The sequence below is a fragment of the Engystomops pustulosus genome, chromosome 3, assembly GCF_040894005.1.
Source record: "Engystomops pustulosus chromosome 3, aEngPut4.maternal, whole genome shotgun sequence".
In the NCBI taxonomy this organism is placed as follows: domain Eukaryota; kingdom Metazoa; phylum Chordata; class Amphibia; order Anura; family Leptodactylidae; genus Engystomops; species Engystomops pustulosus.
In genome coordinates, this window is record NC_092413.1 from 172,770,967 (window position 1) to 172,783,934 (window position 12,968).

Consider the following 12,968-nt stretch of genomic DNA (forward strand, 5'->3'; position numbering starts at 1 on the left):
TGTAGGGCCACTTTTACTATTGGCTACTGTGGTGGCACAATATATATCTCTACAGGAGAACAGTATTATGTCTGCGATAAGAGGTTGGAGGACATGATGATGAAGTAAGGAACCTGATCAATATGAAAAGGTTGACATGGCAGCCAGGGAGAAGAAATGAAATCCAAGACGTCACCTGTCAGTCACCAGATTTTAAGTAAGTGCTGGTATTACCCATGTGCTCTCAATTTTACAGCATCTCCTCTGTGCTGTGACTGGTATCTTCTGAAAGGGACCTACAGTATATTGAAACAGTCTTAGGCCTCATCCATATGGCCCTTATGAGGGTCACACTATTTGCCTAGACATGGCCTCCATAAACCTCTAGGGTGCCCGGTCACAGCGCGGTGAGCATATCATACATCACCACACCGTGACAGAGTCATTTGTCTGCCTATGGGGATTCGGTCTGGGTGAGCACACGCCCATCTGGATGAGGCCTTATACTACATCAGATTTATCATCCAGTAGCAGGGTGGGGGGCCAACAAAATTCGACAGTTGGGGGCCCCCAAATTCATAGTAAAAAATACTAAGTGTTCTTGTTAAACCCCAACAACCAGGCCCTTTTTCATTTTGTTTTCATTTTTCACTCCCCACCTTCAGAAAATATAGAACTTATTTATTTCTCCATGTAGAGATGTGTCAGGGATTTCCTGTGTAACAAATTGCACTTCATAGCGACAGTATTGAATATTCCATGCCGTGTACTGGGAAGCAGGAAAAAATTCTAAATGCAGTGAAATAGGTAAAAAAAAAAAAAAAGCATTTACGCCATTTTCTTATGGGCTTGAATATTACGGCTTTCTCTGTACGCCACAAATGACAATTCTCCTTTATTCTTTGGGTCGGTACAGTTACGGGAATACCAAATTTGTGTAGGTTTTATGTTTGCATACATTTACAAAAATTAAAACCACCTGTATAAAAAATAAAATATTTTTTTTATCTACTGGTGCTAATAACTTTTAGTCATACTATAGGCTATAGAGCTGTGTGTGGTGTTATTTTGACGTTTTCAATGTTACCATTTTGAGGACTGTACAGCCTTTTGATCACTTTTTAGAGAATTGTTTATATGTTGCAAAATGGCGAAAAACGTGGCGTTTGATATTCTGCCTCATTTTCCGTTATGGGGGTTAATCGCCAGGAATAAACGTTATTATATTTTGAACGATCAGAAATTTGGAGACGCAATACCCAACTTTTATGTCTTTTATGTTTATATCAGTTCTAGGGAAAGGTTGTCAGATTAATCCTACCATACAGTATGGCAGTATATGGGGATTGTACTTGGCACATCCTAATGATGACGTCTCGGGGAGTGATTGAAGCCAGGGACCTGGGTTCAAGTCCCAGGTTCAACATCTGCAAAGAGTTTGTATGTTCTCTCCGAGTTTGCGTGGGTTTTCTCCCACATGCCAAAACATACTGGTAGGTTGATTAGATTGTGATCCCCATTGGGGACAGGGGCTGATTCAGCAAGCTCTGTGCAGCTCTGCGTAATCTGTGTGGGCTATATAAAAGAAAGAATGAAGCCAAGAACATTACATCAAAATTTGGACCAGCATGTAGGGTGCTTTTTCACTTTAATTTTGTGTGTGACTAAAATTGGTTAATAAATGTTATTTCCATAGATTTTTTTGCAATTTTGTTAACAGCACATTCAACTTTGTATTCAATGTGAATATTTAATTCAGATTTAGGATGTGTTATTTGAGTGCCTCCTTTATTTTTTTGAGCAATGTGTATGCGTACTATACATTTTTTTAACATCACATTGCATTGCTAAAAAGTTGCACGATTGACTAAGCAATGTCTCAGCAATGAAGTGACTTGCTAAAAATCTTTATTGTGGGCATCTGGAATTTTACTGAACAGGCTGACACATCTTTTAAATTGTGTATAAGCTACTCTTAGACAGCGAGGGCAAATCCAGTGAGCCCCAGTAATCCCGCTCATTGGATAGAATTAAAGTCCACACAAGGTTTGATGTTTTACTGTAATGGTAGGTTTATTTAATTTAATTTGCATCTTCGGTAAAGAGGACTAGTATAAAGGCTCAGTTTAAAAACTCTACATAAACTCGAATACAACAGAACAGCTCAATCTTGCCTAAACAGTCACTGATATCTTTAATGGCGATAAATCTGTCTATAATTTAGAATAACTTAGTGATCTTCAATATAATCTTATCATACAGAACATTGATAGAACTAAACATTTGCTAACCAGCTACGGATCGGTGGAGTCCTTTTTTGTTAGACATCACTTTTTGTTTAACATCACTTTAAACTATAAAAAAAAAAAAAAAAAAAGATTCTTATAAAAATTAGGTATCAAAGACAAAGGAAATTGAGCAGAAAGAAAAATGAGATAACCTATTCCAACACTGTAAATGATGAATAGAAAACAATGTTTAATGCCAGCATTATGTGATGTATGGAAGAATGAATGAATGAATGAATGAATGGCTTTAAAAGGAAAAAAAAACTGTTTAATCTACATAGAATTTAATTGCACGGTGTCTGTAAAACTCCACAAGATGGCAGCACTCAGAAAAACCTCACATGCAGAACTTCAAAAGGTACAACGAGGTGGCAGGGACATCCAGCCGGCACCAACAGCAGCTGTCTTCAGAGCCGGCCTTCATAAACACCAGCCCCGCTGATACCTTCACACAAGCCCAAGTCATACCTGCAAGAAACAGAAACAAAAAAAGCTTCATTATATTATTCTCCCCATTTCCGACCCCAATAGATATACAGCAACTGACCCCATATATGCAAGAAGCAGGGTAGAGAATACGGATTATGTTAATCTGAAAATTCACCCTCAGCTATGATTGACAAGTTTGTCATTACCAAGGATGCTACTACTAGAACCAGAACCAGAACCCTCCTATTATTCGGCATATTTTCACAAAGAAATCTATTATAATCCATACATGATAAACCAGGGACACTTACTCATGGATCCATACGCCGTGACTGTGGTAATCTTATATTTGTAATCCATGACCACCTTCCTTGTAAAATCAACTTTTTAAATGATGTTTTGGGGGCATTATTAGAGCACCTCAATGCTGTAGGTTCACAGGCTGTTAAATAAAGCAGAACATGTCTCCCCCTACTCTGCTCATTCTATAGTTGTAGCGGAGAGGATCTCCATAAACACCCACCAGATCCCCACCCATCATTAGCATCATTTAAAACCGTTAAAGGGGTATTCCCACTGCAGCATTGTTTGTATTATAAAAAGTTCTACAATTTTCCAATATGCTTTCTGTATCAATTGCACAGTTTTCTAGATCTCTGCTTTCTGTCATTCTCCAGAAAGCTTCTTTGTTTACCATCAAATCTGACCATGGTCACACAGGTGCACTGCTCATTAGTATCATACAGAGTAATCAGAGCTGTGGATTATAATGAGCCGTGCACCTGTGTGACCATGGTCAGATTTCTGTCCACTGGAAGTAAACAAAGCGATCTACAGAAGAACAGCAAGCAGAGATCTAGGAAACTGTGAGGAATTGATACATAGTATATTGGAGAATTGTAGAACTTTTTAGATTACAAACAAAAACATTCACTTGCTGAAATGCAAGAATAAAGGAGGCCATGGATAACAAATATGAGATTACCACAGTCGCAGTGCCTGGATCTGGTTTATCAAGATGGATTTTGATGTACAATTTTGCTCAAAAATGGGGTGCCTAAGACCAAAACCTTATGGTGTGATGGTTAGCTGGTTAAAGGGGGTACTCACGTACAGGGATGTTTATTACCTACAGACCACCACAAGATTACTAGAGAACCCACCAGTTTTCAATAGAATGGGGAACACAAACATTCTCGCCCACTGCAATCATTAGGAAGAGTTTAAAGAGATGTATGTACCTTACTACTTTTTGATGGAAATTTGTTTTTTTGTACAATTTTTTAATTTATAAAGAAAAAAAAAAAATAAGGATCTTCTGTAGAGATCATTTAGCCATATTAGTCCTGAGAGAAAAGGACCCTGTTACAAGTGTCATTAGAAAGGTAGGTAGACCTATAATTCTCTGGATAAGACTACAATATGGAGTGGAAAAGAAACAGCAAAGCATCAAGTAGAAACACAGAAAGTTACCAAACCTATTTTTACAAGTTCCTTCTACTACACCCTTCTGTGCCCGTCCACTTACGATATTAATCTGGTGCTGGAAAATGTGGCTATGAACGATGGTGGTTGGGAATCGCATCCATGTGAACATTTAACTTCATTTCATTATCAATAATTTGGACAATCTGCTGCATTGATGGGAGATGACCAGATTCTAGCTTTGACCATACAGGGACGTCTAAGTGGGGAAAAAACAAATACACATATTAAAAAAAAAACATTACAGGATCTTACTAAACAAATGCTTAGGAGAACAATCTGCTATTAAAATTTCCAAATAAATCCAAGTATTAATATAAAGTGGGAAATTTGTTTCATCTAGGGCTGCACTATTACTACACAGGTAAGGGGCACTGGATTTCGGTGATTGCGGCTGTCACTTAGACACTGGAGGTAACACTGAACATTCATTGCGAGCCCGAGCCACTGCTCTCTAGTCATATTACCCAACACTGAGCTACTGAGCTAAAAAGAACATTGAAAAGAGAGGAAGGAATATTGCAATACAATGTAGAGTGGCCACAGCACTTCCTTCCTCCTGCAGTTTCTGGAGCAGCTTCCTCATGTGACTTTCATTTCTGTCTCCGTCTTAAAGGTTACATTTAGCCTTCCGAATATCCAGACCATAATAGGAAACCTGCATTCTCTTCACTTAGCGACGCTCCCTATTACAAGTGTGAGAGCAATTATAGATGCTCCCGTCATTGTCATCGGTACCACTGGGTTTCTAATGTCCACCTGATCGGCTCCGCACAGCCCAGGACCTGAACCTCTGTACATTATAGTTTAACCCACTCAGACCCAGACCTCGCTGGCTTACTGACTGCTAGTAATTACAGTATGACAGAAGGGACCTGTGCTGTGCAGGTTACACTGATCCTGCATTGTTTTATTTAAAGGGGTATTCCAGGAATCAGCATAATCCATATACAAATGGGTCATTCAAATATAAGCTAATATGTAATTAGATGTTTAAGATTTTGTTCCCCTTAGAAAAATGTTGTGGAGATACACTGTAATGGAGAATTAAGAGGGAGGAGTTAATGAGAACCAAAAGGACTGTGGGACTTGTAGCTGGCAGTGACGGCCATCTTGGTGATAACTCCGCCTAACATTTTGTGAATCAAAATCAAACTATTTAAGCTGCATTTAGTGACTAACAACATTGACTTGTTATATTCATTTATTTATAGCATTATGGGTATTTGTATCAGACGTTCATATTCCCAAAATACCCTTTTAAGTGTCCCCAACAGAAGTATCAGTGTACTACTCCAGTTATGGATCGCTGTGATGTGTGACAACACGGATAAAACTAGAATTGCAAGCTGCCCATCATGCCACGCAGGATCAGTACCCACTCAATCCTGGTCCCAGCAGGTGTGTTTTTTTAAAGTGGTTGTCCGGGACAAACTAAAACAAACAAGGTGTCTGGGCTACATAAAAAGAATTAACTAGTATTGCACCATGATCTCTCCGCGTCGCTGTTCATTTACAGGGGGCCCAGCATGGAGAGCACCGAACAAAGCACCAGTTCATTTTTTAATGCAGTTCGACAACCCCTTTAAACCATCCTGCAGTGTTTTATGTAGGAGTCTGAACTGGCAGTGGTCAGGGACAGGCAGAAATGCAAGTCCTCAGTCTGTCACACATCACAGTCTGATCTAGAGGAATCAGTAAAAACAGCTCCTATACAGACTACAGGTGCAGGACCTTGTAATTTAACATGCCCCATGGTCCAGTAGGTTTAAAAAAAAATTACAATAAACAGGATTTTAAAATAAAGTATTTTCCCAAATCCCTACAATAAAGTTAATGCTTGATATTTAATAAGGTGAGGAATGTGGGATGGTGATGCTACTTTGTGCCATAATACACTGTATACATTTGCTCCCACAGAGATCAGGGAAATGCAAAACACTGCCAAGGTTAGAGAGAAAAACTGATGCATTGATAGACAACGAGAAGTATACACTGCTCAAAAAAATAAAGGGGACACAAACACCACAATATAACTGCAAGCAAAACAAACTTATGTGAAATCAAACTGTCCACTTAGGAAGCAACATTAATTGACAATTTCACGGGCAATTAGCAAGACACACTCAAAGGAGTAGTTCTGCAGGTGGGGATCACAGACCACTTCTCTTCTGGATGATGTTTTGGTGAATTTTGATAGTTAGTGGTGCTTTCTCACTCATAGTAGAATGAGAAGGACTCTACAACCCAAAAAATGACTCAGGTAGTGCAGCTCATCCAGGATGGCACATCAATGCGAGCTGTGGCAAGAAGGTTTGCGGTGTCTGTCAGCATAGTGTTCAGAGACTGGAGGCGCTAGCAGTAGACAGGCCAGTACACCAGGAGACATGGAGGGGGTAACAACCCAGCAGCAGGACCACTACCTCCACCTTTGTGCAAGGGAGAACAGGTGGAGCATTGCAAGAGCCCTGCAAAATGACCTCCAGCAGCCACAAACATGCATATGTCTGCAAACCGATGGTATGAAGGCCAATGTCCACATATGGGGGTTGTGCTCACAACTCAATACTGTGCAGGAGGCTTGTCATTTGCCAGAGAACACCAGGTTTGGCAAATTCACCACTGGCGCCCTGTGCTCTTCACAGATGAAAGCAGGTTCACACTGAGCACATGTGACAGACGTGACAGAGTCTGGAGATGCCAAGGAGAGCGATCATCTGCCTGCAACATCCTTCAGCTTGAGCGTTTTGGCAGAGGGTCAGTAATGGTGTGAGGTGGCATTTCTCTGGACCCCTTGCGAGACCATATGCTGGTGTGGTTGGTCTTAGGTTCCTCCTAATGCAGGACAATGATGTGGCTGGTGTTTTGCAAGACGAAGCAATTGAAGCAATGGACTGAGACACTCATTCCTCAGACCTGATTGGGTACCTCTAGGGCATCATGTCTCACTCCATCCACCAACGTCACAATGCACCACAGACTGTCCAGGAGTTGGCAGATGCTTTAGTCCAGGTCTGGGAGGAGATCCCTCAGGAGACCATATGCAACCTCAACAGGAGCATGCCGAGGTGTTATACAGAGGCCACACACACAATACTGAACCTCATTTTGACTTGTTTTTTGGATCAGCATGTATGTATTTTTACTTTGAGGGCAACTACAAACCCAGTCAGCCATTGATTAATAAATTTGTTTTCCATTATATTCTGGCGATTTTGTTGCTAGCACATTCAACTTTGTACAGAACAAAGTATTCAATGAGAATATTTGATTCATTTTTTTGAGCAGTGTGTGTATGAAATGATGTATTACACACAGTCTTGGTGTCATTTCCAATTATCTACTTAGTTAAAACGGACTCTCCAGCTCCAGTTATTATTTATTCAGGTTTATGGAGTACAAAGTGTTAAAGAGTTAATTATTCATCACTTATTCTGTAAACTGTAACTCATCTGTGCAAAGGTTAACCAGCATTCTTAACCTACAAACTAACTTGTACGTTAATTCTCACAGGGGTCACTACAATCTAACAGCAATGCCCCCGTGTGTGGTCCACTGTATGTCACAGGTCAGCTCAAGCGACAGAACTAAGCAAAGTGAAGCAGACAGCCCTCAGCACACACAAGTAGAGAATAGAAATGGCCTGCATGCAAATCACTGGCTAAACTGCAAGCAAAGGAATACATTTACCATTCAAAGTGACCTCAAAGGCTCCGGTGGACATACACTGGTTCTCAATCATGTTGCTCAGAAAGAAAACCATCATGCAGGCGTAGACCTAGCAGGAAACAACGAGAACAGAATGTTCCATTAGTTAACTAAAGAATAGCAGCAAACGATAAAAGAAGAAAAATCATGTTTTTGTAAAAATCAACATTAATAAAGGAAAAACTACTGTGAAGAACAGGCATTTATGTAAAAGTAAGGATTCCCTGACTATTTAGATCTTGTTTGAGTACAGTTACTGCAGTATGTGCACAGACGCTCCATTCATAGTCTACGGGACTGTGGGGCAGCGGTCTCCTCTTATTCCCAGTGGCAGAGCACATAAAGGACCATCTCTCCGAAACAAATGAGGACAGGTTTATTAACTACTTGTATTGGAAACCACTTCCTGGAGTAAGTGTCTCCTTGCCTCATTCTCTGCAGTGTTTGGTCTCAAAGCAGAGACTTGTTTCTTGGATGCACATAACAAGATGATGTAACTGCAAGCAATAGACTTCTCCAACATGTAAAGGAGCAGAACTACCTCTCTGGGCATGTAAAACATACAAAAATACACAGATTATATAGATCCCATTACTCCACCATGAGATGTGTTCACCAACCTTATTTTCTTGCCCCCACTGCCAAAGACCAGGAGGTTGCATGCCAAAAAATACAAAGGGATCCTTTCCAACGATTATTAGGCCGATTAATACCAACTTGAAGACTGACAGGAACGAAGCGATGTGTCTAAGAAGGAAGAAATAGATTTGTTGAATTACGTTGTTAGAAGATAAAAGGAAGAACTGGTCATGGTTCAGGGATACGAGCCAGAATATAAGTGTGCTTGGTGTAATACACTGCATCTATGTGCCACATTTCCTTTAAGACTCAGGGGCGCCATGGAAAAGTGATATCTGTGATCTTATCTGCTGGCACTTTTCTCTTGCACAATGTTTGATCATTCTCCCTGTATGATGAGGAGCCTTGGGGTTTATTTCATAAGTTACATCATACAGTGTGCAGACAGGACACATTACTTACCTATACAAGGGATGGGGAAGGTAATTTTCTCCTTCGATGCGGATGTCTGGGTACCGCTGGCTTATAACCCGCATGTACTCCTCAAACACCCGCCGGTAACCTCAGGAGATGCTGCAGAGAGAATAAAGGTTCAGTAATGCTACATCTATAAGCAATGCAGTATTAAAGGGATATATCATGGGTGGTCCTTCTCACAGGTAACTCTGCTCAGCCAATCAATGGTTAAGACTAAAGGGTGGGGGGTTACCTGGTCAGCATCAGTGCCAAGGACAAGCCCCAAGAGATATTATGAGACCTAGTACGCCAAATAACTATATTCTATTAATATTCACCATTGAGAGGTCCATCAACCAAATGCACATGAGATGGTCAGCTCCTCCAAGTCATTGGGAAAAGGAGGGCTCCAGCTCAGTGCAACATATACAATCCTTCATCTTATGGATTCAGGGTAAACTACTTGTGCACAAACACTTCAGCACCAGATGGGAACTTTGTGAAAATATCAAGTTTGTTGCATATGTGACAAATGTGGCATCCAAAGAGATGAAGGGTAAATATAGAATTGGTCCCATTTCCGCCAAAAAAACGCTGGTCCTTCAGTGAAAGCCACAGATGATATATCAGCAGCAAGGATGCTGACCAGGGTCACACAAGCAGCAGGCCATTCAGATACACGCTAGCTCCCAGCTAACTGCAGAAGACAAGTACAACCGGCCTATAATGCTTGTATGGATATTACTGCAACCTCTGCATATGGATAATATGTCATTTATGGCAAGTTTATGGGAAAGTACATAAGAGAAGCACAGAAGAGACACAAGGTCACACAGGACAGAGATTTACCTGCTACATGTACCCAGGGCAGGTGGGGTCACTCTGAAGCTAGTACGTTCTGGCTTATATATAGCACTACTGTGTATACTCTGGGCTTGTTTTCCCAAAACACATCAAGAACGCAGAATCTCCTTTGTGTGACCCGGACTTCTGCGAGGCTCAGTACTGGGCTATCGGTGCCATATGTACCTGGATATACTCCTCCGGGGAATCCTGGGAGCAAGCTGCGGATCACAGGTTTCTACATACTGAGCTCTGTACAAAGAATAGACACCCACTGTATTCTGAGAATGGGGATTTATCCCAAATATTTTTTGTGGCAGACCTGGATTATTAAAGTGGCACTGGCCTGTGGTTAGAGCCGGGATATTAGCCAGATATTCCCTTTAAATGAAAACAGAAAACTTGGTTTTCTCCAAGAAATAACACGTCAGGTTGTGGAGGTCCTGTATACACCATCCTTACACATCAGCCATATTCAGGAGAAAGACACAAGCTGTGATGCACGCGGCGACCCTACAAGGGGGCAGACGTATGGGGTCTTTATACCGGTAACACTGCACCCCTTGATAATCCCCTTGGTTTGGGGAGGGGGGGGGGGGCAGTTTCCAACCAATTGACATAACAGAAATATCCAGGAAGAGAATTTTTACTACAATCCACCAGTAACCGTATAATATTTTGGATTAATTAGAAGCAGAGGAATGGCAGAACACAGAGGCGAGATCAGACACTATAGAAGGTCATAGGGACGCTCAGGACCAGCCTATGGTGCGCTGCCCTTGTCCCTATACCAGGCGCGTCTGGAGAAGGTTATAAATTGAACCAAAATATAAGTTTATTGATAGATTAAAACTATAAAATCCAATACTAAAGATTGCAGCATGCTTCTCGTCTAAGGTGTAATATGGACACCCCCTTTAAGATGGCAGCCATGCAGCAGGCTGAGGGCTGATGAGACCTGAGCCCGGGGCTGTGCCGAGGATCGCTAGAGCCATCTTGACATAGCAGCCGCTGAACATGGAGTAAATACCGCAGGTGTCCCTATCACCCAGTGCACACACAGAGCACACGGCGCAGCCATTACTCAGCACTTCCCCTGCAGGGTGAGGCCGGGGCCCGGGCGCTCGGGCACTCACCAGATCTGGAACTTGAGCAGCGGGCCGGCCGTGTACTGCATCCTCAGCTTCTTGCTCGGGAGTCCGTCCCCGTCCCCGGAGGCTGCGCTCAGTACCGCCGCCAGGACGCCGCTCACCAGCAGCAACCACGAAACGCTCCGCACAGCCATTCTGGCCTCCGCGACTGAACCGAGAGCCGGGTACAGCCCTTTGTGACGTAATCACGTAAGGACGTAGAAGCGCATGCGCGGCGGGCGATGTGGTTTGCCATGACTACCGAGGGCATCTTGCCAGTACTACGTCACGTACAACACCAACCAATAGGCATTGTTATGTGGCCGCAGCGCTGCTTCCATACTGGAGTCTGCTGTGTAGTGTGTACAGAGACATAAGGGACACACAGGATGCCATTATGTGTATTTTAGTGTCCACTGCTATTTTCTCGCCATGCCAGGCAAGATGAGCCTCCGGCCTCAAACAGCAGCACCTTCAGCAATATGGGAGGCTCAGTAAGGGGACCCGCTACAAAGTAGTATCTTACAACTAAAATAATGGGGCACATTTATTATACACTGACTCTGAGGGCGTGTTCACACGTTGCATTTTGACCTGCGTTTTCATTGCGTTTGAAACGCATATACAACAGCTGAGGAGAGGTGATTTGCCTAATTACATCACTGTTAACGTTTCCGTTTACAAAACGCATTGTAAACGCAATGTTAACGCATGCGTTAACAAAGCATTAACACATGCGTTTTGTTAACGCATGTGTTAACGTTGCGTTTACCAACGTAAACGGTAATGTAATTAGGCAAATTACCTCACATCAGCTGTTGTATATGCGTTTCAAACGCAACCAAAACGCAACGTGTGAACGCGCCCTGAGTGTGCCATATAATAGTGCCAAGTGCGCCAGCAATAGTATCTCTCCCCTCCCCCCCCCCCCCCCCACTAGACAGGTGCTGGACCCCCTGGGGGCAGCATCAGGGCCGCCACTCGGAAGTTTGGGGTTCCTGACTGGCAAATTTTGTGGGCCCACAACTCCCCACAAAATGATAATTTGGCCCTATGTTCACAGTAAGTTCCCTGCACCTGGAAAGGGAGGAGAGTTTTCTGTGACTTGGGGCCCCCTGAACACAGTCACACTAAACCCCCCTGATGGCGGCCCTGGGCAGCAGCCAGGGCCGCATCTGCCATGAGGCGAGATGAAAATCTCGCTTCAGGCGGCAGAATGCGGGTCCCTGTAAAGGGCGGCGAAATTCGCCGCTCTAAAGTGGGCGATTCGGGCGTCCATTAACGCCCGAATCGCCCACCAGCTAAATAAATCGCGCCTGTCTCTTTAAGACACAGGCACGATTTATATGCGGAGCGACGCAGCGCCTTTCCGGCAGCTGCGTCGCTCCGTTCTAAGCAGTGACACAGGCGCCATGACGTCATGGCGCGGCGCCTGTGTCACTGTGCGGAGCCGCGTCTCACAGGAGAGTCGCGTGAACACCGGAGCCGCGCCGAGGGAGCAGCTGCCTGCAGGTGAGTATGATTTTTATTATTTTTCATGTATTTAATTAATTGTGGCTAATAATTAATACTGCGGGGGGGGGGGGCTATATATATCATATGGGGCCAGAATTATTTTAAACTGGGGGGGGGGGGGGGGATCATGGAATGCTATTTTATTTGGGGCTATAATTATTTCTTTTTTACTGGGGGGGATGCAATATATATTTATATTATTTGGGGCTATACTGTAATTATTTTATACTGGGGGGAATGCTATATATATATATTATTTGGGGCTATACTGTAATTATTTTATACTGGGGGGAATGCTATATATATATATTATTTGGGGCTATGATTGTTTAATACTAGGGGGATGCTATAGATATTATATGGGGCCAGCATTATTTTATACTAGGGGCGGGGGGGTTCTGTATATTTTATTTGGGGATTTGGAGCTATAATTATTTTATACTGGGGGGGATGCTATATATATATTATTTGGGGCTATAATTATTTTATACTGGGGGGGGATGCTATAGATATTATTTGGGGCTATAATTATTTTATACTGGGGGGGATGCTATAG

General features: G+C 42.7%; 1 protein-coding gene across 1 annotated transcript; it reads right to left on the bottom strand.

The window, feature by feature from the left end:
* Nucleotides 1-2,026: 2,026 nt before the first annotated feature.
* SELENOT (selenoprotein T) lies at nucleotides 2,027-11,110 on the bottom strand. The gene is made up of 6 exons (XM_072143037.1): nucleotides 10,904-11,110; nucleotides 8,931-9,041; nucleotides 8,510-8,636; nucleotides 7,872-7,959; nucleotides 4,225-4,380; nucleotides 2,027-2,735 (listed from the first exon to the last, which is right to left on the bottom strand). Exons 1-5 carry the CDS (start codon nucleotides 11,050-11,052, stop codon nucleotides 4,253-4,255), a joined length of 603 nt encoding a protein of 200 aa, XP_071999138.1. The 5' UTR covers nucleotides 11,053-11,110; the 3' UTR covers nucleotides 2,027-2,735; nucleotides 4,225-4,252.
* Between the last annotated feature and the right edge of the window lie 1,858 nt (nucleotides 11,111-12,968).